Source organism: Lagenorhynchus albirostris, chromosome 12 (assembly GCF_949774975.1).
Source record: "Lagenorhynchus albirostris chromosome 12, mLagAlb1.1, whole genome shotgun sequence".
NCBI classification, from domain to species: domain Eukaryota; kingdom Metazoa; phylum Chordata; class Mammalia; order Artiodactyla; family Delphinidae; genus Lagenorhynchus; species Lagenorhynchus albirostris.
Window position 1 is genome coordinate 19042218 of NC_083106.1, and position 27123 is coordinate 19069340.

Sequence of the window (27123 nt, forward strand, 5' to 3'; positions counted from 1 at the left end):
TGTTCCATTGGTCTATATGTCTATCTTTATATCATTACCACACTGTTTTGATTACTGTCAGTGTAAGTCCTGGAGTCATTGTTAAATATTTCAACTTTACTCTTCTTTTCCAAAATTATTTTGACTCTTCTAGTTCTTGGGAATCAGCTTGTCAGTTTCTACAAAAAAAAAAAAAAAAAGGCCTGTTGGGATTTCGAATGGGATTACTTTGACTCTGTAGATCAATATTGAGGAATTGACATTTTGGCATCTTGAGTCTTTCAGTCCATAAACATAGTACATAGTATATATATATATCTCTATGATTATACTACTAGGCTATTTCTCTCTTTTTATGTAGACTTGACAATTTTCAGAATAAAAAATTCTTAAAGTTATCTTTTAAAGAACTGTAAAAACAAGAGAAAAAGACATATTTATGCACATATTTTTCATTCACAATGCTTTTTATCCCATTGTGTAGGTCCAAATTTCCATCTAATATCATTTTCCTTTGTGAGGACTTCCTTTAACATTTCTTGTAAATGTGGGTCTGCAAGTGAATTCTCTTGGCTTTTGTCATTTTTTTCACCTTTATTTCTTTAAAGATACAGTCAGCCCTCCATGTCTGCAGATTCTGCATCCACAGATTGAGCCAACTGCGGATCGAAAATATCCAGTAATATAATTTGCTTTCCTAAAATTGCCAGTCAGTTTTTTTAATAGCCACCTTTTTGTGTTATGACTTCCTGATTCTGTTTCATGAAAACAATATGTTATCTCCCTGAGGATGTAATGATTTGACTGTTTTATAAAGTTCTTATTCAGATTACTCCATCTGTTTGGGTGAAAGTTTCTTTGTTCATTTATACTCCTGTTGGAGATCCCTTCATGTTTGTTGATTGTGAACTCATCTTTGAGGTTCAGATTCCTTGCTTTACCTTTCATTGTCTCTGCTTGTACAGTTTGCTTAAGGGGAGGCTCAGAAGCAGATGTAAGACTTGTTTTCTGTTGTATTCAGTGAGAATGGGAGATTGGTGAGACCTCCATATAGGCAGAGTCCATTGTCATCTGCCTTTTTTTCTTTAGTCAGTGGCAAAGGACATCTTTCCAGTTTAGGCACCGCTCTCACCAGAAAATAGATACCCCCATCACAGCTACCTTGGCTTTGGGAGAAATAGGGCAGGTAAGGGCCTGTGGGTTTCCACTTTATTGTTCCACTATTATCTGTGCTGTAGCCCTGGACTCACTTTGGGTTCCACTACCAGGTCCCCCACCACTGAGCATGGCAGCCCGCTTGATGATGCTCCCATCTTTTGTGCTAATACATTCACGCTGTCACTCAGCTTTCCAGTCTGATTCCCTCTGTATCATTCTTTAGGAATACCTCAAAGTTTCTGGTCAGCTGAGATTTCCCCTTGTTTTGTATTACCTTAAACAGGGCTAGATTTGGAGCAGAGTAATTAAGGATGGCAAGTTAGTGGAGGTAGAGGGATGTAGACTGCTGTGAGCTCAGTTTGTCATCAAGAAACCAAAACACAGCTTATCGTCTGTATTGAATTAAAGACCATGGTTTGATCTATACTTCTTTTATATCCTCTCCTCAAATACAGCACGGTGTTGAATACTTACTGGGGACTCGGCAAATACCTGACTGGATTTTATTTAAAAATGGAATTACTGAGAATATTTCTCTTTTTTGTTTTTCTATATATGTTATGTATATATTTTTAACATCTTTATTGGAGTATAATTGCTTTACAATGGTGTGTTAGTTTATGCTTTATAACAAAGTGAATCAGCTGTACATATACATATATCCCCATATGTCCTCCCTCTTGCATCTCTCTCCCTCCCATCCTCCCTATCCCACCCCTCTAGGTGGTCACAAAGCACTGAGCTGATCTCCCTGTGCTATGCGGCTGCTTCCCACTAGCTATCTGTTTTACATTTGGTAGTGTATATATGTCCATGACACTCTCACTTCGTCCCAGCTTATCCTTCCCCCTCCCCGTTTCCTCAAGTTCATTCTCTATGTCTGCGTCTTTATTCCTGTCCTGCCCCTAGGTTCTTCAGAACCATTTTTTTTTTATTCCATATATATGTGTTAGCATACGGTATTTGTTTTTCTCTTTCTGACTTAACTTCACTCTGTATGACAGACTCTAGGTCCATCCATCTCACTACAAATAACTCAGTTTCTTTTTATGGCTGAGTAATATTCCATTGTATATATGTGCCACATCTTCTTCATCCATGCATCTGTTGATGGACACTTAGATTGCTTCCATGTCCTGGCTATTGTAAATAGAGCTGCAGTGAACATTGTGGTACATGACTCTTTTTGAATTATGGTTTTCTCAGGGTATATGCCCAGTAGTGGGATTGCTAGGTTGTATGGTACTTCTATTTTTAGTTTTTTAAGGAACCTCCATACTGTTCTCCATAGTGGCTGTATCAATTTACATTCCCACTAACAGTGGAAGAGGTTTCCCTTTTCTGAGAATATTTCTTAAACTGCACTTGAAGACAAATTTTGTTTATACATCCTTTTTTTTTTCCCCAGCTACATGGTTGGAATAAATTGGAATAGGCACTAACCATCATTATGACTTTGTGATTTAACTTCTCTGAGTTGTTTTATGCTATGTATAGGAATTGGCTATTATTTTGGGAAACGTAGTTTAGGACCTACCTTATATAGGCTGCTTTTAGCCCAGTTTCCTCTTTTGAGTTGACAAAGCTTTCTTTTCTTTTTTCCCTATATTTTAAAATTCTCTTCTTTTATTGTCTCTGCCTTATTTCCCCTGTTTGCCATCACCACCTTATTTCTTGCCCAGATATCCCTCTTATTCTTTTTATATGCTGATTCACAAAAAGAAATACATTTCTATGTTTTCATCTTCCTCTTTTGAAAAAGAAGATATATTTTTAGGGATTTTTAAGTTATGTAAGAGTCAAGTGAAGTTTTGTTAACTCTTTGGGATTATAAAACAAAATTGAAATTCTATGGTGATGATATGAATCTAAATGTCACGAAAAGTTTTCAAATAAGCATTTCCAGGATATCTGAGAGATTTACCTTACTATCATGCTGCTCATTAAATGTATTTTTAGAATTTATTTTAGTTTAAACAACAAATTATCTATATTAAATTTATCTGTAAAAGACCAATAAGACCATTAGAATTTATTTGATACATGAGATTATAGTGAGTGTGTTCCAAAGCTGTATTTGACTTATTAAAAAAATTATCCATTACTTTGTGTGTCTCTGAAGATTCCATGTTATGTGTGGGATTATTTTTCTCTGCTGAATTTCTCATCTGGGAGTATTTTAATACTAAAATCCTCTCTTGGAATGCCTACTGTTGCGTTTGTCTTCTAGACTTCATATTTACCAAGATAACTTGAAAATGAGCAGCCGACGGAAACGTGCTCCTCCAGTGAGGGTAGATGAGGAAAAGCAACAGCAGCTTCGTTGGAATATGCATGAGGACAGAAGGAATGAACCTCTCACCTCAACTGATGACGAGCAGTCCTGCCCAGGTTTGGACTCCTCTTCTGCTCACTGCATCATCCTAGATGATAGTCTAAAGGAAGAAGTGGCTCACAAAGATAAGAAGAGGTGTCCAGAAGTGGTGAGCGTCTCAAAATCAGTTGAAGAAGAGACTGGTGGCATTTTTTCCCCTTTGTCTCCAAAGCTGAATATTGTGATTTCTCCCTGTCACTTTGATAATTCTTGGAAAGCATTTCTAGGGGAATTAACTCTTCAGCTTCTTCCTGAACAGAGTTTAATTGAAAATTTTTCTGAAAGGAGTTTTACACTGATGAGTTCAGAGTCGAGCTGTCAGTTTGTGATCTATGTTCATTCAGAATGCGAAGATATAGAGAAAAAAGAAAGAGGACTCAACGAGCCAATCAGTATTTGTGACAAAGGTATTCAAGTGGAATCATCCTTTAGTGGTGAAATGTTAGAAGATTTGGGGTGGCTGCAAAAGAAGAAAAGAATAAAACTTTACCAAAAACCAGAAGGAAATCACATTATCAAGGTATGCAATTTCTGTAGTGTCTTTTAAGGTTTTTCTGCATCAGACAGCCCATTTTGAAATTATTATTAAGTGTCAGAGTACATTTTATTTGGGACATTCAATAACTATAAAAAATGTATATTATAGCTAATCATTTTTAGGCTGTTCTTTTTTCAGGATCTTCCTGATTCGCCCTTTCCAGTTCTACTCTCAGTGACTTGTTTTGGTCCTCATTATCTCTTTCTCTTCCTGTAGCAATCCTTTAATTACTGCCTTTTCAACTCCTTCATTTCCTTTGTCTCTGGGCTGGTATGGCAAATGGAATTCTAGTCTATTTACTGCCTCTAGAATTAATGATAATCTGGCATATAAGTCTCTCCTTTGATAGGCCTTTGTCTCCTTCTCCAGCCTCAACTCTTAATCACTCTGCTTTTTAGTTTGTCCCAGAAAGTGCAAATTAATTTGTTTCCTGCAGATACCCTGCTGCCTTTTTGCATCTCTGCTTTTGCTCTCACACTTCCCTCTGCCTGGGTTGTGCCTTCCTCATCCCTCCAAACTCCTGGTCGTCGCTTAATGTTCAGCTCAGAGTTTACTTCACCTAAGGAGATGCTTTCTTAAACTCCATGGATGGTGTTACATGCTCTTCCCCCATAATATCTAACACATATGCTTATTTTTGCCTTGGTCACTTGTAGTGTACTTACATTTTATATCTTTCCCCCTCACTAGACTATGAAGTTTTTTATCTTCACAGCCCAGTAAAATACCATGTACTAAACAGATTTTCAGTAAATGAATGAATAAATTTACCATTCATTTCAGGCTCTGCTATTCACTAGCCAAGTAACTTTTTGTGAATCATTTAAAGGCCCTAATTTCAGCTTCTTTTTGTACGAAATGTAAATAGTACTCATTCTTTTTACCTCATACAGTTTTGTTGAGAATCAGGTGAGGTAATGTAAGTAAATGTACTTTGTCAACTATGAAGCAGGTTTATATGCCTTCATGCTAGAACTTGAAAAGAAATTCTAAAATGTTAAATTCACCTCTGTTCAGTTGAAAGCTGTGTTATACATTTCTCACATTAAAAATCAATTATATTGATAGCCCCATTTATAGTTTCAGAATTGACAGAAGGAAAGGAGAAAATTTAGAAGCATTGGATTGTAATTAATTCTTCCCTGCAGTCTAACTGTACAACCAAGCATTCCCTCTCTTTGCTGATAGTGAGTGCCAAAAATTGTGGCTCAGGGATAACAAGTATGTAAGAATTCATGGATTGTATGCCTGTGTTCTGTCTACTTCTCCCACCCACACACCAAATCTTGATCTGTTCTGTCTTCCCTAATCCCAATTTTTATAAACTTTTAAACACTTATTGCTGCTGTAGCAAGCCATCTCTAGGTACAAAGCAGAATATAAGTAGTGAAAAATAATCTTTGCCACTTATTCCTGTATAATGCTGGTTGATTCTTATTCTTTAGTGAAAAACTATGAGAATCTCAGTGATTAGGGAATCAAGCTCAGGATAATACAGGAAAATGAAGGAAACTGTATTTATTGATTATCTACCATTAGGAAGTTTTAAAATTGTACTAAGTGGGCTATCTCATATAGGTTTCTCTCTATTGGGGTCAGAATAAATCAATTATTTTGTTTGTTTATTTAGCTCTTAAATATCAATGCCAGTATTAAAATTCAAGTATTTTGACTACAAAACTTCATACTACATTGTTTCACTAGACTCAAGCTACATAACCTTAATCAAGGTCTGTTTTCCTATACATTTTAGTGTTTGATATAGTAATAGGGATTCCCAAACCTAACTGTGCTTAAGAATCCTGTCATGTGCATCAGAATCTTCTGGGGGAATCTGCATTTTTAACCAGCTTCATTGATATTCTGATGATCATCCAGTTGGGAAATCATTGACTTGGTTGGTAGAATTGGTGTTCTCATCACAGTCTCCCAGGTTCAGTTTCAGTTAAGGAAATATTTTTTTTCTAGCTACTTAAATGGTGCATCACACATACTAGGTACTGCATTTGTAGAATGAATTTGTTATTGAAAGTGAAAACATCTAAGGGAGATTTGGTAGGTATATATTTAGTGCTTGTGGGGTAAATACTGTGAATACCTTTAAAAGTGATGATGTTAAAAAATGTTTTTCTTATATCCTCAAAAATGGTATAGTACAATCAAAACTATTTTTATGTTGATTAATTCTATGTAGGTTGGAATTTATCTTTTGGAAGGTGGCCTAGCAAAACTAGATTTTCTGAGTGATGCAAACTCAAGAATGAAAAAGTTCAATCAACTCATGAAGAGAGTGATGGAAAAGTTATACAATTTTATTATTCCAGGTAATATTTAAAGTAAACTTTAAAATTGCTACTACTGAAGAGCTGTGGGTTTTCCCCCAAATCCTATACATAACAGCCAGAAAAACAGCTACTAAAACCATAGTAAAAATTAAACCTTCATAAAATTGCTATATGACAAAATTATACTTATCCGAAATACCCCTACTTCTATAATTTTTGTCTTTATTTGCTTAATAATGTGCTTAGCTTATAGTAGTTACTCAAGAAATGTTTATGGAGTCAATAGGCAGAATTTAAAGGGATCTGAGCTGATTGGAATTTTTGCATTATTCCTGTGCTTTTTTATTTTGTCATGGCCAGAGATTCTTGGCTGGCCTTTATTCCACCTCTCCTTTGCAGTCTGACAAATAATCTCAAGAGCCTGCTTCCCATAAAGACCAGTTAACTTTGCTACTGTTTCTTGGCAAGACGTTGTATCGTTGGTCAGGACTGCAGTTTCAGAGTTGTCTGCCATTGGTTCCCAAGGGAGAGTGTGGATGGCTTGATGCAGCCCATCAACACTACTGGAAAAACGGCTCAAATTCTCCAAGTCCTGCTCATGGTGGGTCAGCCTTATTTCAGGTGCAAATTATAGAACATTTTTATACTGGAATATTTGGGAAATCCGTTTCTGAGCTTGGTTATTGAATTGTTTCTGCAGTACATTCTTTGCAAAGCTTCATGATAACTAATAATAGTAAATCATTTTGCATGTTAAAGACTTAAAATTGGAAGGAATGCTTTTAAGTACACCTAGAATTTTTAAAGTTATAAGAATTCCATTATTCTGCCTTTTAAAAATAATAAAATTTGAACTTTTCAAAGGAAAACTTCAAGGATTTTAAAGGAAAACTTCAAATTTAGTTACTAATACTGGAGTATACACCTATACTAACAGTCTGAAATAACTAAGCATATAACCACACATTAATTGTAAACTTTTGAAAATCTTAATATGACATAATTTTTATTGAAAATAGTAAATTATGTATTTTATGGTACAGTTTTTATTTTAGGGCATATGAGGCCTGTTCTATAAATGTGTGTAGGCCTATTTGAAACCTTTCAGTAATAAATCATTAGCTTTAGTTAATAGGGTTTGTAAATTTGTTCAAGAGTTTGAATTTTTTTTTTCATGTGTAGGCATGAATCTTCTTCCACAGGGCAATTGTGCCCAACAAATGAGTCTGAAATTCTTACGAATTTGTGTTGATGGCTTAAGCCCTTAATCTCCTGATTGGCTGCTGGTGCTGCTACCAAATACCTATCCTTTTTAGCATAAGAAATAGAATGGGAATCCTTGTCTTATTAGACATAGAAAAATTGCGTATGGATTTTTTTTATGTTAAGATGTAAAAGTGAAATAAATTATCCTTTTACAAACTGCAAAAGATATTCACATTCAGTTCCTCAGATGTTTATTAAACATCTACAACGCGCAAGGCACGTGCTAGCTGCTCTGAGGAACTATAAAAACAAAAGACAGCCTTTGCTCTCAAAGAGCATTACAGTTCAGTGGGGAAGGGATGAATACACACAAATGATTGTATTACCAGACAGATTGCAATATATTACTATATCCAAAGTATAAGAGTATTGCATGAACACAGAAGAGAATATTAATTCCGACCAGGGAAAACAAAAGAAAATGTCATGGAAAAAGTATCAGTTGAATTTTCTTGAAGGATGGATGGGTAAATTTTTGATCAGTCAAAAAACATACTAAGAAAGGCCCCAGAAGTGGAAGAATGCATGGTATGTTCTTGAAATAAGAATTGCTTATAGTTATAAATGTGGATGGGATTGTTTTGAGTACATTTGTTCTTGGATATACAGATGTGTTGGAAGAGGATGAGGAAGATTCAGAGAGTGAGCCAGAGGGACAGGACATTGATGAACTCTATCACTTTGTGAAGAAAACACATCAACGAGAAACTCCATGCATCCAAGTGGATGTCCAGCATCCTGCACTGACTCCTGTGTTGAGACCATACCAAAGAGAGGCTGTAAATTGGATGCTACAACAAGAGCATTTCAAAAGCACCCCTGCTAGTGGCAAGTATAAGATGCTTAAAGAAAGGCAAATTGATCAGAGGGATTATATGAGAGAGAGGGTAGGGGGAAATCGATCAGTAAACAAATCATATTGAAAACATAGGATAGAATGGGTGCTACTATGAACAAAATTATTTTCTAAGAAATCCTTCAAAACTGAAATCTAGAGAAATTCATATATGAGTTCCCTCATCCATAAAAGTTCAAACTGATTTTTCCAGCCAAAGTAAAGGCTGCCTTGATTGGAATTTTTAAAAACCAAGAAATTTTTTACATGCCTTTCCAACTAAGAATTGCTTTTGTAACCTGACCAGATGGAATCTTCCTAATATATGTAAAAGGCTTTACAATTTAATCATGAATGTTAGGGACAGAAAACAAATTTACAAAAGTGGGAGACAATGTGTAACTAACCTAATTTTCCTAGGTTTGCATGTATTTTCTTTACTCCACAAAATAAATAATAAAATGAAACACCATCTAATAAGTGTTTTCAAAAAAGTAGTAGATTTATGGGAGTCATTTGTGCCACTTCTTTATCATTGTCTTTAAAGGCATGGGCACAAGATGAGATTTTTACATGACTCTAGGAAGTAAAGTGTTAACTATTTCTCACTCTTCCTGTATAGATTTATTTTAATCAGTGATGAATAGCTCTTATTTCTCCCACTTTTTTATCCAACAAACTTTATTTTTTTAACTTTTTATTTTGGAAATATCAGTTCATAGCCAATATTATTTCTTCTTCCTCCTCCTCCCCCAATATTTTGAATTATTTTGAAATAATAATCCCACATATTGTATCATTTCTTCTGTTAATATTTCGGTTTATTTCATTAAAAGATAAAGGATCTTTTAAACAGATATAAATATATGTAGAATGCATTTTAACACCCAGTAATTCCTTAATATCACCAAATCTCTCTCCCTTCCTTCCCTCCCTTCTCTCTATTTCTCCTTCTTATAGTTTGTTCAAATCTGAAACCAAATAACATCCATATATTGGAATTAGTTGCTGTCTCTTAAGTTTCTTTTAGTCCATAGGTTCTATCTCCTCTCTCTTGTATTTTTTTCGTATATTTGTTTAAGGAATGGTTAGCTCTGTAGAGTTTACCACAGACTGGATTATTTTTTCTCCAAAATGAAATAATTTTTTTCAACTAAGGAATTTGATTAAGGTGTAACTTACATACAGTAAAATGCACAGACCTTAAGGGCACAGTTTGATAAGTTTTGATGAATCTATGCATCTGTGAAACCAGCAACTCAGTTAAGACATAGAACCAGACTTTTTCAAATGTAGCCACTGGCCACACATGCCTCTTGAGACTTGAAATGTGGTTGTCCAAATTATGTGCAATAGGTTTAAAATATATACTAGATTTCAAATAGTACCAAAAAAAGAATGTGAAATATCTCACTACTAATTTTTATATTGATTGCATATTGAAATGATAATATTTTGATTATATTGGGCTAAATGAAAACAAGTATTAAAATTAATTTTACCTGTTTCTTTTAATATTTCTATCATACAGGACTGACAAAGTATTTCCATCACCCCAGCAAGTTCTATAATTGCCCAGTCAGTTCTCCTACTTCAACCCCTTCGGGAGGCAACCACTATCACCGTAAATTAGTTTTGCCTGTTGTTTTTGTTTTTGTTTTTTTGGGGTTTTTTTTTGCGGTACGCGGGCCTCTCACTGTTATGGCCTCTCCTGTTGTGGAGCGACAGGCTCCGGACGCGCAGGCTCAACAGCCATGGCTCACGGGCGCAGCCGCTCCGCAGCATGTGGGATCTTCCCGTACCGGGGCACGAACCCGTGTCCCCTGCATCGGCAGGCGGACTCTCAACCACTGCGCCACCAGGGAAGCCCAGTTTTGCCTGTTTTTGAAACAAACGGAATGATAAAATGTGTACACTCGGGTGGAAGGAGTTGGCCTCTTTCAACATAATGTTTTCGAGGTTCATCCGTGCTGCATGTGTCAGTGATTCATTGTTTTTTGTCCACAGGCTGGATTTTGTTGATTAAATCCCATGTGTCATTTAGTAGTTTTTCTGTTCCCTTGGTTCCGTAAATTAAAGCTTTTTATCTTTTAAGTTTTTTCATTTTATAAAACCTATATGTCTGTATTCCTACTTCATCTATTAATCCCTAAAGAAAGTAACAAAAAGTGACTTACCATTTCACTGGTGAGTGGAGCCATACTTCCTACTTAGCAGTTGGTTTGAACAACTTAAAATATTAAGGGAAGGGTTAGTGGACGATTCTGGCTGAAATAAACTCAGTACTTCAGTGTTATAGTTTTAGATATTATTTCCTCAGTTAAGCCTTTCCTCCGACTCAGACCCATATAAAAGGTTAGGTCTGATTTACATTAATGTATTAGTCCAGTATCGTATATCTGTTGAGTTATTTAAAGACATCAGGTAACTTCTTGAAGGATTTATAAAAGATAAGCTACTTTCCTTTATTGGGTAAGACTTGGTTATATGTATTAGTTTTCTTTTCCTGTTAATCCTCTGTAATTTGCTAAACTTTTTCTGTCTTATCACTTGTTTATATGGAACATATTGGTGCCCAAAGCAAAGAAAGCTAAAGAATAATATCTGAAGAAAAGAATGAGAGGAGTCCTAGCCTTTTTCCCATGTGTATGTGCCTTTCCAGGGTGTCCTGACTGTTAACTTACTTTTATTTTAATGTGATTATCTGGCAGAAAGGAAAACAAACAAACTTGTTCTTATGATTATATTTTTCTTTAGAAAATGCCCTGCACTTCCTATGGCGAGAAATTGTTACATCTGAGGGTTTGAAACTCTACTACAATCCATATACAGGCTGGTAAGGCAAAACGATAGTAAAAATAAATATTACAAAAACCTGTATGAGATTGGTAGCGTAAGTCTTCAGCCTCAGCAGTACCTCAAGAAGGAATACTAAGTCCAGGTCTCATTAGACATTTTTATAGATAGACATAGAATTAATAGCGCTTGTAATTTTTCAGTAGATAAATGCAGTATAATAGACTTAAGATGCATAGTTATTGATATTTAAAGAGATTATAATTTTAGGTAAAATGTCATCTTATTATGGGCCAGTTCATTAAATTTGTTAATTTCTATTACAAAAGAGTTTTAGGAATCATTAAATATGACTAGTGAATCAGTAGTTATTGCCATTCTTAATTTTTTATTCACAGATTCATAAAGGTCACAGAAAGAAGGCAGACATGCTTCCTTTTATTTATAGAAGAAAAAAATGATGACAGTACCAATTCTGTTTCTGCAGACTTCAGTTGTCAGCTCAGGCAGTTTTTTGATCACAGTTCTTATATTCATGATCTAGGGATTATAATTGTTGCAACCTAAAATATAATTTTTAAAAGCTTAGCCTTCTATGCATTTCTCCCAGTTCTCTTTAGGAACAGTGTAATTTTTATTTGCATTCCTATGATGTGTTTTTCTTGTCTTTTCCTTAGCATCATCCGTGAGTACCCAAATGCTGGGCCACAGTTGCTTGGTGGAATCTTAGCAGATGAGATGGGTCTGGGAAAGACAGTAGAGGTTTTGGCTCTGATTCTGACACATACTCGACAAGATGTCAAACAAGATGCTCTCACTCTTCCTGAGGTAGTAGGAGTACTATAGGGCTTGGGAAAGCGGGGACATATGTTCTCCAAAAGCATCATGTATCAAACATTTGCTTGGCACTTAAGTCAACACTTTCAGTTTACTCTGCAATTAATGATTTATATTAGTTGTTAGTTAACTTCAAGTAGGCACAGAAAATGGGATGTTTGTGACCTGGAGGGGTTTTTTTAAAGTGATATTGACCAACTAGGAAGGCGACATGCTGTCACTTACCAAGCTTCCTTCTAGCTGGCAGAGAAATTCCCTTAGGAAAGTTTTGTTACTTCCTCAAATGTTTTGTCACTACTTCACATCTCTGTATTACTGCTAAATATTTTTGAGAGCTATTTTTCAAAAACTGTGCAAATCTCAGATATGTAAATCTTAGAGTCAAATATCAATAATTAGAACTTTTGTTACAGGATAAACAGCTTAGTAATTAGATTGCTAGATGAAACAAACTCTGAGTCTTTATTCCAAAATACAATTGTGTTTAAAAATGCAAATTTTAGAGTTTATAAGAAAAAGAAAAAACTTCAGTGAGGCAAATATAGCTCACAGTTCATATTTTCCAATAATGGAATCTGAAATCAGCCCATTTAATCCTGCCGAAATGAGGCCACTAGTTAAAGGCATAACTGTAATTACCTGTAGGGCCCACCATGCTCACAACCTTAGTGGTTATGTGATCTTTTAATAGTGTAAAGTTTGCAAAATTAGCCTTTCAGATTTGAGTAAGGGTTAGAGTAGGGAATGTCTATCTCCTTTGTAGAAAATGAGTTGGAGTATTCAGTTTTAACTATCGGTAACTTCCTTTGGATATTTTCTGTTCATTAGCTGTGTTAATTTTAAGTTATTTTGAGTATTATTACAAATTCAGTAGGTTATTACTATTTTAAACAAGGCTTGAAAAGTTAATTTCAGAAGTTTCACACTTAAAATTTAGGTAATTTAAGATAACGTACAATTTTAAAAAGTGATGGCTAGCTGTAAACTCTGAAATAAAAAATAAGGTTTATATCTGTGCATAACATATTTAGCCCTTTCTTTCATAATTTATTATAACTCTTTTGCATCTCCTTAATAGAAGGAGGGTTTGTCTTATTAAGCAACTCAGAATACTGAAAGCAAAACACTGTGTGACTACTTAATGTTGTTTATATCAGGGAAAAGTGGTGAATTATTTCATTCCATCACATAATTCTGGAGGAAATGTAAAAAACACAGAAACCCAGAATATGGAATTTGAACCAAAAGAAAAAGTTCAGTGCCCCCGTAAGTATGAAATCTCTTAAAGGTAACACCTTTTTACAGTGATCTTTGTTCTGGTTCTTATTATATAGAGATATCTTGTAATTGTTATGAATAATTGTTTCTACAGTTATTTATACTTTGCATAAAAGTTCAATTACAAGGCATATTATCTTAACAAAAATAAACATTTATTCTTTGGTTTGACTTGGTCCAGACAGTTTTTTGCTTAATTTGTAACATTTAAATTTCTTTAGCTTACAGTTTAAATCAGGCTTTGATAAAGAGTAGCTACTTCAAATTCTGCTAGCAAATGAATGTTTCCCTTGCTAATGGTAGCATTTATGTAAATAACTGTGAGAAGTTTTTTTTTAATATGTAGTTTTAAATAATAGTTGATTTGTAAGATTAGCAAATTAATGTAATTCTTCCTTAAATTATTCCATTACAGTAATTTATTTCTTAATTATTGAGATCAATTTTTATTACATATTCTTCAAAATGATGATGTACAGACAACATATCTTTAATAAATCTTTGATTTATTTTCTTCTTAACTTGGTCCTCGGTACACATTAAGATTAACTGAGTTTTCTTTTCATTTTAATTGTTTTGACTGAGTTAGTATATCCTTTTGCATTTAGCTACACGTGTGATGATCCTGACAGCTGTTAAAGAAATGAATGGAAAAAAAGGAGTTTCCATTCTTTCCATCTACAAGTATGTCAGTTCTATATATAGATATGATGTTCAACGGAACAGGAGTCTTCTGAAAAGGATGCTGAAATGTTTAATTTTTGAAGGTCTTGTGAAACAGATCAAAGGCCACGGTTTTTCTGGTACTTTTACACTGGGAAAGAATTACAAGGAAGAGGATATACATGATAAAACAAAAAAGCAGGTAACAGAGCATTTATTAAGTAGCTTTATGTGATGCTTACAGAATAAGTTGACAGACCCCACCTGTCTGAAGCTCTTACAGTCTGATGATAAAAAAACAAACATTGGGAAAAACGCTTACAGCTGAGGCATATGTTTTCTACTTCCTGAATATAAGTTCCATCAGAGTAGCAACTTAATTTTGGTCACCATTAAGCCTGGAGAAGAGTGCGTGACATGTCAGGTACTCAATAAATATTTATTGAGTGAATTATAAAATTAGTTTGTTAAGCATATTATAATTTAAGATAACTTTTCTTACCCTCATGTTGTCAGCAGTTTAAAAAGCATGTTCCATACTTTATAAAAATATTGATACCTTACATTTGCATAGCTCTTTATATACAATGAATCTTTTATATAAGTTTTTATTTTTCCCATGTCATCACGTTATAAAATGTTTATATTTTTTTTATAAAACTGCTGCTTTGTGGCCAATAAGTTCAGTTTGCTTTTAAGAAAATTGTTACAAATTGGCAAACATAAATCAAGAAAAGACTAATGACAACAATTTAGAATGTAAAGTTACCAGCTTAGCTACTGTGAAAGAAATGACAGTCCAAAAAGTTCATTTCCTAGAGCAGGGAGTCTCCACCAGTTTCTCCCCAGCTAGGTTAGAAGACTGCAATGAACTTCTGTGCTTTTAATAATCCTTCTGCTACCCAAAAAAGAAAATCTCCTTCAGTTAATGCCAGTCATTCCATGTTAATGTCATTCATTCCTCTGTTCAACCTTGACTGTGACATCACTTCTAGGAAGCTATTGCTGGCACCTACCTCCCCATCGCAGCCCCTCTGGGTTATATAACCCTCTTATGCATTCCTATGGCGTCATTTTATTTTTTACTGTTCTGTCTTTTCCAACAGACCCCTTTGAGACCAGGAGCTAAATATTCCTCATATATATATCCCCAGCATCTAACATGATGCCTGGCACAGAATTGGCATTCAATAAATAATTGCAGGAGGGTACACAGTTAGAAAGGAGAAAGAAAGAAGGAACTTATTTGCTAATTGCAGTAACTAGTAGATTAATTTTCACTTTGTTTAAATGCTGTATTTTAATACTTGGTATTTGTATAATTGCCCTAGTTTGTATATTTATATATTATAAACTACCAGTCTTTTATTGATTTAGGCAGATTGTAAATTATAAGACGTTGATGCCAAAATTAGTAGCTTCCTTTATCTTTCTAACTTTTGTTCACTCCAAATCTTAATGATATAGCAGTAGAGCTTTCTTTTGCTTTTGGAGGGGAAATCAGGGAGGGGAGTTCTTAGAGCAACTTGAAAGCCACTGATCAAGAGTGATTCTCCTCAGGGAAGGGGTAACAAAGACTGGCTACTAGATTTTTATGTAAAGCACATGAAGTTGGGCATTTAATTTCAGATATGTCACTCTGTTGAAATAAATTAAATAAATAATATTTTTCGTAGGTTGTGGGGAGTCCAAGGAAAATTCAGAAAGAATCCAGAAAACCAGGGAGCAAGGACACAGATTCCGAATACTTGCCATCAAACACCTCTGATGATGATGATGATCCTTACTATTATTACTGTAAGCCCAGGAGAAATCGTAGTAAATTGAGGAAAAAGCCTGTTGTTCCATCCACAAAAAAGGAAAAAAGTCAGCTTAACATCAATCTTAACTCACAGGATCACTGTCCAGCTACTGGTGACTCTGCAGTTACTGATGTTACCACATCTGAAAGTACATGTGTCTTTGAAGTCAAGCAAAAACATGCAGCAAAGGACCAAGCTGAATCTCTAAATCCTGTTGGTCATGACATGCCACATTCTAATATCATGGGTCCCTATAATTCCTCCGATTATCACTTTGAGTGCATATGTGGTGAAGTTGACCAGGTAGACCGTAAGCCTCGTGTTCAGTGCCTGAAATGCCACTTGTGGCAGCATGCAAAATGTGTGAATTATGAAGAGAAGAATCTGAAGATTAAACCTTTCTACTGCCCCCACTGCCTTGTTGCGATGGAGCCAGTATCAACAAGAGCAACGCTGATCATCTCCCCTAGTTCCATCTGTCATCAGTGGGTGGATGAAATCAATAGACATGTGAGGTCATCATCTCTTCGGGTCTTGGTAAGGTAGTTTAGACTCTTTAAAGGGATAGGAAAATGTAAATTTTCACTCCATGATTTTTTTTTTTTTTTTTTTTTTGAGGTATGTGGGCCTCTCACTGTTGTGGCCTCTCCCGTTGCGGAGCACAGGCTCCGGATGCGCAGGCTCAGTGGCCATGGCTCACGGGCACAGCCGCTCCGCGGCATGTGGGATCCTCCCGGACCGGGGCACGAACCCGTGTCTCCTGCATCAGCAGGCAGACTCTCAACCACTGCGCCACCAGGGAAGCCCCATGATAATTTTTATAATCTTTGTCACTTTGTTTTTTGTCCCCAAAATTAAATTAATGAGATAATAATAATATTAAATCAGAACTTGAAGAGGAAATTGAGAATAAGAAATAGAACCGTAGACTGTTTATTCTTTTCTGACATCAGAAGTTAAAGCACTTTGGATGGAAAGATGAAAGCTTTTGAAAAAAATCTTGATCGTATAAATGAAAAAGTCTTTGTATAAGCGTTTATACTCTGAGAGAAATGCAATTCAAAGGCAGCATTGTGTAATAGTATGAACTTGTATGATCTTTCAACTTTTAGCTCCAGAATCTTCCTCTGAAGCCTCAGTTACCCCATCTGTAAAATAAGGATTTACTCATTCAACAGATATTTATTGAGTACCTATTATGTGCCAGGAATTGTGCTAAGTTCTGAAAGTAGTACCCCCTCACAGACTTTTTGTGAAGATTAAATGATTTGATAAAGTGCTGGCACATAGTAAGTGGTCATTTAATGTTGTTGTTCACTACTGTTAGTTTTCTTTACTCTCTTTGTTCTTCTTTCCACACAAATGTTATGTATGTTTTCTGGATTTCAGCCACTATGATAGGCATGGAGAGTACAGTAATATGTAAAAGACCGTCTTTGCCATTGAGGAGCTCTGTTCTGTAGGGTAGGCAAACCTTGGTTTGAATCTTGACTCTACCAGTTTGGAGCAAGTCACTACATGTTTCTTATGTGTGGGATAGAAATAATAACAACTAACAGGATTGTTTTTGAAAGTAGGAGATAAAACTTTGCATGGTGTCTGAAATATAAAAGGCATTCAGTAAATAATAGCTCTTATTGTTCTACTTTTTCACACCTTTGTGCTTTTGTACAAGCTATTCCATCTACCCACCTACCTGTAAGTCCTTTTCCCTTTTTCTCCACCTGTGAGGACTCCTCAATGTACTTCAAGATCTACCGCAAATTTGAATTTCTCTCTGAATTTACTTTCTTAGCCATAGAATTGGTCTTTCCACTGTGAGCCTTCACATTTACTGTTCCATTCACATTACTTATGTTATTAGTCTTACACACTAAAATGCATCTTTCTCTAGACAGGTATAGGATGTATCTTATAGCACGTTTGGTTCTAAACAAATAGAAAGGGCTCAGTAAGTGTATAAATAAATGACTGTTTCAGTATCTTTGATGTGTCTTTCTGCAATAACTATGTCTATGCTGATTATTTCCTAGGTATATCAAGGAGTGAAGAAAGATGGTTTTTTACAGCCTCATTTTTTGGCAGAACAGGATATAGTCATCATTACTTATGATGTCCTTCGTTCAGAACTAAACTATGTAGATATCCCACACAGCAATAGTGAGGATGGGCGTCGCTTAAGGAACCAGAAGCGCTATATGGCCATTCCGAGCCCCCTTGTAGCTGTGGAGTGGTGGAGGATTTGCCTTGATGAAGCTCAGATGGTTGAATGTCCTACTGTAAAAGTGAGAATCTCTGCAGAACCTTCTGAGGGCTGGGGAAGAGAAAAGGGAAAGGGAAAGGGATTGGAGGAAACTGTCCATAGAAAATTTAGTAGTTTAAGTGTAGTTAACCCACAGCATTGACATTGGCCCGAAGTTTGCCTTTAAACACTCAACATTTGCTTTTCTCTGTGTATGAACTATATAATCCTTAGGAATTAGTTTGGTAATCTGTGAATCATTGCTCTAAATGCAATGCACATGTATGTTTGAATAAGATGGCAGTTTTTGTGTGATGCAGATCAAAGTATTTAGGGACTTTTATAAGCACTTCTGCTATGTGGAAGGCTCGTCATATAGCCTCTGATAACTTTGGCAGTTTTTTGATCAGAGAGACCAAATGGTAATAGAAAAATACTACTTTAGAGGACAGAATTTTTATTCAGACTTTGTTGTATGTCTTTATTCTGTCTTTGGCCAGTCTATAACCTGAATTGAATTTATAAATCATGTCTATTAGCATAGTGGTTCACATCTGGAGAATGGGGTGGTCGAGGGAATGTATCAGTCATTCAGCGGGTATTTTCATTCTACACATACTTGAACTACCTTTCCTCTTTGGAAGGACACATGACAGCCTCCTGCTAATGAGAACCACTGCACTAGAAAATAGCCCGTTGAATATGACATTCAATATTGAGTGTGATAAGTGTTCAATAAGCGCAGATGCATCTGACCTGAAACGTAGCTTGACATGGGCTATTTTCATAAGTAAACATATTCCTGACTTTTGAGTTTTCCCTGTGTCTTTTTTCTTTTCTTTTTTATTTCATATTTCTCTCCCATCAGGCTGCAGAAATGGCTCAGCGCTTAAGTGGGATTAACCGCTGGTGCATCAGTGGCACTCCAGTACAGAGAGGATTGGAGGGTAATGTATGGTTTTCTCACATATTGCATATATTTGAAAAGCTTAATTTTTTTGAACAAGAAGTATTTTATGTTTAACTTTTGCTGAAATCCTTACTTAAGTGATTATATATGTATTTATATTTGACTCCTAATAGTTTCAAACACTTAACCTTTTTAAATGGAATCAAGCGATATTTGTTTGCATATATGAGGATAGATATATGGTGAGTAGTCCCATTGTCCTAATTTGAGCAGTTACTGTGAGTGCTTGAACAGTGTAGACATAGGTCTGAATTGAACTCAAAGTTCCAAATGGTGAGTAGAAAACAGGAAGAACCTGACAAGAAAGAAAGAGGGAAAGAGCCAGAGAGAGAGGAAAAAGGAATTAATTTCACTTAGCCGTGTCTATAAAAATAAGGACCTCCCGCTCACACAGTATAACTCATGCTTCTACATTAATCTCATTCATATAACTTATTTTTTCCATAGAACATAGACTGCATTTTTAAAACTTTTGTTCAAGTTGCAAATATTTAAAACTAAAGGTTTAAGTAAATGTTGTTTTACATAATAAATTTCCTGAAAAGCTGTCATTAAAATGCAATTAATTATAAAATATAAATATTTTTGGAGTCCTGTGGCAAATATTCATCCTCAAAATTTATCATTCTGAAAATTCAAATTTTCATATATTGTTTGTTTCTAGCAGAATAACTTATCATTCTGCTAAAATAAAAATATCAACATCCATCCATTACAGTGATGTGAAAAACAATTTTTTTTGATGATTATTTTTAGGGGGCAAGAGTTTTTTAGGAAGATTTTAGGTATATATTAAAATACCTGTGTAATTTTAGTAAGTTACATTGCAAAACATATTTATAGAATAATATCAGTCTAATTAAAAGGCCAAATTTAGTGGTCTGCTGTTACATTGGAAACTGCCCAATTATGATATTTAGGTGTTTATAAGATATCACTCAGCTCAAAAGTTAGCTGAGAAGGTATAGAAAAAAGAAAATGACTATCAAAGTTACTTTTTTCTAATTTTAATATTGAAAAGTATGAGCAATAATTCCTCAGTTCCCTGGGTAGTTAGTTTATTTTGGTTGAATAAGATGTTGGCAGGTGTTTTGAGCACTTGTCACCATTCAACAAATTTTTTATTAATTTTTTTAACACCTTTATTGAGGTATAAATGACATATAATGAAACTGTAAATATTTAAAATGTAAAATTTATAAATTTTTGACATATGTATTTACCTGTGAGTTTATTTCCGCAGCCAACATAATCACCCCCAAAAGTTTTCTCATGCCCAAGTTACCTTAAAAAATAGCCTTTCCCAAATTTCTAGAAATTTAGTTTATCTTTCATCTTTGCTTCCATGATTTGCTGGTATCTTTAACACTATGACTCTTGTAATATATCTGTTCTTTTTGTAGTTGTTGCAGTGGGAATGTTAGCCTGACGTGACTTACTATGTTGTATTTGGAAGTAGAAGTCTCATTTGTTTTCTTTTTGTGTTAGACCAGGGTTTCTTCACCTTAGCCCCATTGACGTTTAGGGACAGATAGTTCATTTTTGGGGGGAGCTGTTCTGGGCATTTTGGATACTGAGCTTTTACCCTCTAGATGCTGGTAGCATTCTTGCAATTGTGACACCCACAAATGTCTCCAGACACGGCCAAATGTCTCCAGTGGGCAAAATCACACCCCTCCACCTCCACCTCAGTTGAGATCCACTATGCTAGACTGATAGAGATAAATCAGATTTGATGATTTATTAATTAACAACGTTCGTTTTTGCACCATGGTAAAGTCAAAAAATTGTAAGTCGAACCATCGTAAGTTGGGCACCGTCTGTATTCTCAATGTGCTTTTTTTCTTTCTTTTCAGATCTTTTTGGGTTAGTGGTCTTTCTTGGTATTGAACCTTACTGTGTCAAACACTGGTGGGTTCGACTTCTCTATCGCCCTTACTGCAAGAAGAATCCTCAGCTCCTGTACAGCTTTATTGCCAAGATACTGTGGAGGTCTGCAAAGAAAGATGTGATTGACCAAGTCAGTAGGATAAGTTTTTATTGATTAAGGGTATTAGGAAAAAAAAAAAAGAAGAAAAGCAGAATTTTGGTAGAAAGTTAAATTTCCAGGTGAAATCTTCTTTTTTCTCCTCTGTATAGATCCAGATACCCCCTCAGACAGAAGAAATCCACTGGCTCCACTTTTCTCCAGTGGAAAGACATTTCTATCACCGTCAACATGAAGTGTGCTGCCAGGATGCAGTAGTAAAACTCAGGAAGATTTCTGACTGGGCTTTGAAGCTCAGCAGCCTGGACAGAAGGACTGTCACCTCCATCCTATATCCATTGCTGAGGCTCAGGCAGGCCTGCTGCCACCCACAGGCTGTTCGTGGGGAGTTCTTGCCACTCCAGAAAAGGTTTTATTACCAATTTTCTTATACTCCAATTGATAATACAGTAGTCATAGACAATATTTAAGCAATTAGCTTCCTAGCCCACAGTTTCGTTCAGGGTATTATAACTGAGTTGTCAGCTATTTTTAGCAGTGTGGTGATTTTTCTTTGATATGGAGCCCCCTTTGTGATAGAGAATCACATCAAAATTATTTTCACGGTTTTGAACATTTCTTTAAAATTAGAACTGTTGTAGGGTTTTGTTGTTTTTTTTGTGGGGGGGTTGTTTTCTGCTGCACCCCAGATATGAAAGGCTTTTGTTCTTTTTGCATTATATTTTTTGGTTCCCACATCGGGGAATTAGATGAATTAGATTACCATTAAATATTTTCTTTATAGTCGTGTTAGCTATATTTTTTGATTATTCCTTTCTAATACATTAAGGTTATTTATGCCCACAATACTCTATTGTCCCAGAAACTTTTTTGTTCATCAGACTGTGACTTAAGAACTGGTCTTTTTTTTAGCACTTGATATTAAAAAGATACCCTTTCAGGTGCTGTAAGAAACATAAAGAGGAATTTGACTTTTGTCCTTGCCTTTAAGCAGTTTATGGACAAATAAAGGAGCTGACAAAGATTATAGATCTCTATTATGTAAGGCAAACATGATGTATTTCACAAGAGGTATATATGAATTGCTGTGGACAATTAGAGTATGACAGTAATTTCTATATAAAGTAGTTAATGTTAGACAGCCTTCTGGTGGAAATGGCATTTGAGCTGATCCTTGGAGAATATTCATTTTCTTTACAGATTAAAAAAAGTCAGGCTCTTAGAGGTTAATTACGTTTAGTGCTAGGATACAGATTCAGTGTTACATTCTCACACCCATACTGTTCCAAGTATATCATGTGTACTTTGTACTTTAGGAAGATTTTCCTACTTCTGGTCTTCATTGACTGAAATGAGAGAAAGTTAAAGAATGATGGGATCAGAAGAATGCTTGCTAGAATAGTAAGAGGTAATCAAGCTAAAAGTGATAATGGTGAAAATGGGGCTAAACAGAAAGATACTGAAGATCACAAAGACTCTGTAAGAGTCTGGTGCCCTTGACCTTATGTAATATAATACTCTAACTTAGGATTCTTTCTAGTCCTGAACAATCTCCCTTTTCTTTTAGCACCATGACAATGGAGGAACTGCTGACATCTCTGCAGAAGAAATGTGGAACTGAATGTGAAGAAGCACATCGGCAGCTAGTTTGTGCCCTCAATGGCTTAGCAGGCATCCACATCATTAAAGGTAGCAGGTGATTGCTTTGTTATCTCTGATTCTTCTAAACACTTAATGAGGAAGATTAGTTATAGTAGAAATCAAAGTTTCCCAAGAAAGACACTTTCACATGGTACTATTCGGAATTTAAATAGGTTCAGCTTAATGAAGAGCAGTTACACAGAACACTTCAAAAACCTTCAAAGTTTACATATGCTTTCACCAAACATTTCCACTTTTAGAAGTTTTTTTAGGGAAATTATGATGTGAACAAAGATTTGGCAATAAATTATGGATTTTAGTCTATAGTAGTGAACAACTGAAACAACCAAAATGCCTAGAAATAGAAGAATGGTTAAAATTTGACACATTCAAGTGAATATTGATTTACAAAGTAATACTGTTTATAAATTCATTCTCCCAACAAATATTAGAATGTCTGCTGTGTGCTGGGTATGATCTAGGTACTAAAAATAATACAGTAAGATAAAGTAGTCTCTGATCTTGTGGGCCTTAAATTCTTAATAGAGGAAGACAAACAGTTAATCAGATTGAATAGGACAAAAATAAAATTATCTTTATTTGCTGCAATGTGATTGTCTATGTAGGAAAACTACTAGAGCAAATAAATGAGTTTCGCAAGGTTGCATAAGACAAGATGAATATATAAAAATGTATTATATTCCTATATACTGGGAATGAACAATAAGAAATTATAACAATGCCATTCATAGTAGTATCAAAAAAATATGAAATACTTTGACATCAAGTTGGAAAAAATATGTACAGGACCCATACAGAAACATTGAAAAATACAAATATTGCTAACAGAAATTAAAGAATACCTAGTTATACCGTGTTCATGGATCAGAAGACTTAATATTATTAAGATACTGATTCATCTCAAATTGATATACAGAGTCAATGCAATCAAAATTTTCCCAAACAAAAATTTTAGCAGGCTGTTTATGGAAGTTGACAAGCTGATTCTAAAATTCACCTAGAATAGTCAAAACAAGTTTGGAAAAGAACAAAATAGTTGGAAGATTTACCTGAATCAACACTTATTTTAAAGCTATAATAATCAAGACAGTATAATACTGGCATAAAGATAGGCAAGTAGACCAATGGAACAAAATAGAGTCCAGAACTAGTCCCACTTATTTATGATCAGTTGATTTTTCAACAAAGACGCAAAGGCATTTCAGTGGAGAAAGCTTAGTGTTTTCAGTAAATGGTACTGGAACAATTAGTTATCCATATTCAAAAAGTTCAATTTGGGCTTCCCCGGTGGCACAGTGGTTGAGAGTCTGCCTGCCGATGCAGGGGACACGGGTTCGTGCCCCAGTCCGGGAAGATCCCACATGCCACGGAGCGGCTGGGCCCGTGAGCCATGGCCGCTGAGCCTGTGCGTCCAGAGCCTGTGCCCCACAACGGGAGAGGCCGCAACAGTGAGAGGCCCGCGTACTGCCAAAAAAAAAAAAAAAAAATTCTGAAATGGAGTAATAATGTTACTTGCAGATGGTCACAATAATAAAAATAAATTTCAGATTTCCCATCTTAATTCTAAAACTGCATTCCTCATTTTATTTTATGTTGTTATGACTCAGAAGCTTAAGACAGTAAATGAATTTCTTCACTTGGCCTTTTTTCTAGTCTCCTTATCAGATTTGTTGTCTCTTTTTCCCTGTGGTAAAGTTATGCATAATATGGGAATTGGGGGAAAAGGTTATTCATCTGATCATTTCCAAACACTGTAACAGCAGGATCAGCATGTAGTTGGCTTCTAAATGGCAAAATACCGTGCTATGGTGTAACAGGAGGTGCATCACTGCTCTTTTCAGATAGTTTCCACTGTATTCCTTCCCACTGTATTTATTTATCTATGGATGGAAACTATTGCTAATTGTTCAGAGAAATTCCTATTAAAAGAAAGTCCATTAATAAATGGTATGTCTATTCATTTAAATGTAATTATGAACTTACTTGTGGAGGATTAACTACTTTTAGTTTCCATGGTTTAACTCATAGTAGTATGTTAAACAATACACATTTTTAAAGGTAACATTACATATTTAACTTACATAATTTAAACTATTCTAATATTAGAGATCAGATAGTAAAGATCTGACTTGTAAAAGAAATCTAAACTTAATATCAAACTCTAAAAGGATTTGTTTATATTGTATACAAACATATATATATGATATACAATGTATATTCTATGTTCCTCACTGATTATGGTATTAAAAACATGGTATTATTTCAATTTTGTACAATGTATACATGAAATACACACACACACACACACACACACACACACACACACACATACATATATGGTATAGAAGTGTTTTAGGTTCAGTTTTCTGAGAAAGAAAACATTTTTCCTGATCATCACATACATTTTTCATTTCTACAGGTGTTTTTTTGGAGAAAATTAGTTTGGCAATATAGAACCAGTACAATTTGTTTACCTGGAAATGTTAGTGCCATCAAGTGGCAAAGAACCGGTATTTCCATATTTGGCTTAAACTTGTATAGCTTATTGAATATGCATATTTTTATGTCTTCCCCAGAAAACGTCCTTTTTTTTTTTTTACTAAGCATTAAAAACATTATAATGACTAGTTCAGTTTCAACTGTTATTATTATAGTCTAGTAATTGTACCTTCTTTAAAAGGTATAATAATTATGAGGGGAAAATCGTTAAATGAATTGTTCTCTATAAATGATAGTATAAATATTAATAGAATCCATATGTCTTTTGAAAAGCTTTAGAAAAGTCTTCAAAACTAAAGAGAGTTCATTGTGTGAAGATAATTATGTTACTCCTACATTGTAATGCAATTTTATTATTGCAAAAATAATCTTCTCCTTTATTAAAGTGAATAGAAATTGGATGACTGTAAAGTACTGTGAAAACGTGCTTTAGAAAGCTTAGATAACTGGTAGAATTAGGTATAAAGCAGTGGTATAAAAGCAAATGTTTTGCACAACAATATGAACGAATATACTTAATGCTACTGAACTGCACTCTTCTAAAAATGGTTGAAATTGTAAGTTTTATTTTATGTGTATTTTACCACAATAAAATTTACATATATAAAATCAACTTTAACAAAGAGAGAGAGAGAACCAACAACAAAATTTACAAAGGTGTATATATGGAAAACTCATTATGGCCATGAACAAATTTATAAAGGTATATATATGGAAAACTCATTATGGCCATGAACAAAGTTCTAAATCCATGATATTAATGAAACTAGTTTAAAGTTAAAAAAAATTAAAATGCAAGTGTATGTGATGATTAGGAAAAAGCCTTTTTTCCTCAGCAAACTAAAACCAGAACATCTCTTTACCTTTTTTTCCCCTTGTATTCCATGATTTTGCCACTGTTAGATTTTTATTTTAATTGTATGTATCAATTAACAATTTTGAGTTTTTCCCCAGGCAGCAAATAACATAGGTTCCATTACTCAAAGCCATTAAAAATGTTTCATCTCTTCTTCAGTGAAGTCTCATCAAACTTTTTCTGAAAGAACCAGGTAATAAATATTTTAGGTTTTGTGAACCGTAAGATCTGTGGCAACTATTCAGCCCTGCTATTGTAATGCAGAAGTAGCCACAGACAGTACATAAATAAGTCAGCATGGCTGACTTCCAATAAACCTTTATTCATGGACCCTGAAATTTAATATCATGTAATTTTCACATGTCACAAGTTATTATTATTAATTTTTTCAGCTATTAAAAATGTAAAAGAAAATTCTTAGCTTGTAGACCCTACAAAAATGCAGTCAGATAAGACCCATGGGCCGTAGTTTGCCAACCTGTGCTTTGATACTTTTTTAATTACTTTATTTGAATAAGGTGCTAACTATGTATAATAAAAAACAGCATAAATCTCAGACTAATAGTGATAGAAATAGAAAGAATTCCTAAGCTTTTGAAATGTAGTTATTGACTGTAAATCATTCTGGCCAAATACCAATAAGAACGATTCCTATCAAGAAGAGTGCATTATTTTTCTGAGAATTATGTGTAGGTTGGCCATAGTATTTTGAATATTTGTCTATAAATACATGTAAGTACCCCAAATTTGTCCTTAATTTCAAACATCCTAATGACTACTGATTGGTAGTCAGTAACTTTAACAAGAAGAAAACCGTTTGTTTAAATTAAAAGTTAATTCAGAGTTTGTTTTTCAGTATAATTTTAAAACATTGTGTTTGATTGGTGTTCTAGTCTGTGAAATTAACCAACAACAATGAAAAAAAAGGTGCTGTTACCAGTTTTTTTTTTACTGGGGCAGTCATTAATACCACATTAAATTCCTTTTCTTAAAAAATAAATTAGTGAATTGTAATCATTGCTATATTTTTACAGTAGGTGTTTTTAAATTATAGATAACTAGATGACATTGGGAACTAAATACATGATTTTCTTAT

General features: G+C 34.6%; 1 protein-coding gene across 1 annotated transcript in view; it reads left to right on the forward strand.

The window, feature by feature from the left end:
• The first annotated feature begins 3395 nt into the window (after positions 1-3395).
• Positions 3396-27123, forward strand: part of SHPRH (SNF2 histone linker PHD RING helicase) — a 71471-nt gene continuing 47743 nt past the window's right edge. The window contains exons 1-13 of the mRNA XM_060167997.1: positions 3396-4031; positions 6244-6373; positions 8210-8428; positions 11193-11271; positions 11909-12059; positions 13226-13334; positions 13955-14211; positions 15686-16348; positions 17845-18096; positions 18922-19000; positions 20880-21043; positions 21163-21419; positions 22578-22699. Of these exons, the coding sequence (XP_060023980.1) occupies positions 3396-4031; positions 6244-6373; positions 8210-8428; positions 11193-11271; positions 11909-12059; positions 13226-13334; positions 13955-14211; positions 15686-16348; positions 17845-18096; positions 18922-19000; positions 20880-21043; positions 21163-21419; positions 22578-22699 (3118 nt within the window). The remainder of the gene's footprint in view (positions 4032-6243; positions 6374-8209; positions 8429-11192; positions 11272-11908; positions 12060-13225; positions 13335-13954; positions 14212-15685; positions 16349-17844; positions 18097-18921; positions 19001-20879; positions 21044-21162; positions 21420-22577; positions 22700-27123) is intronic.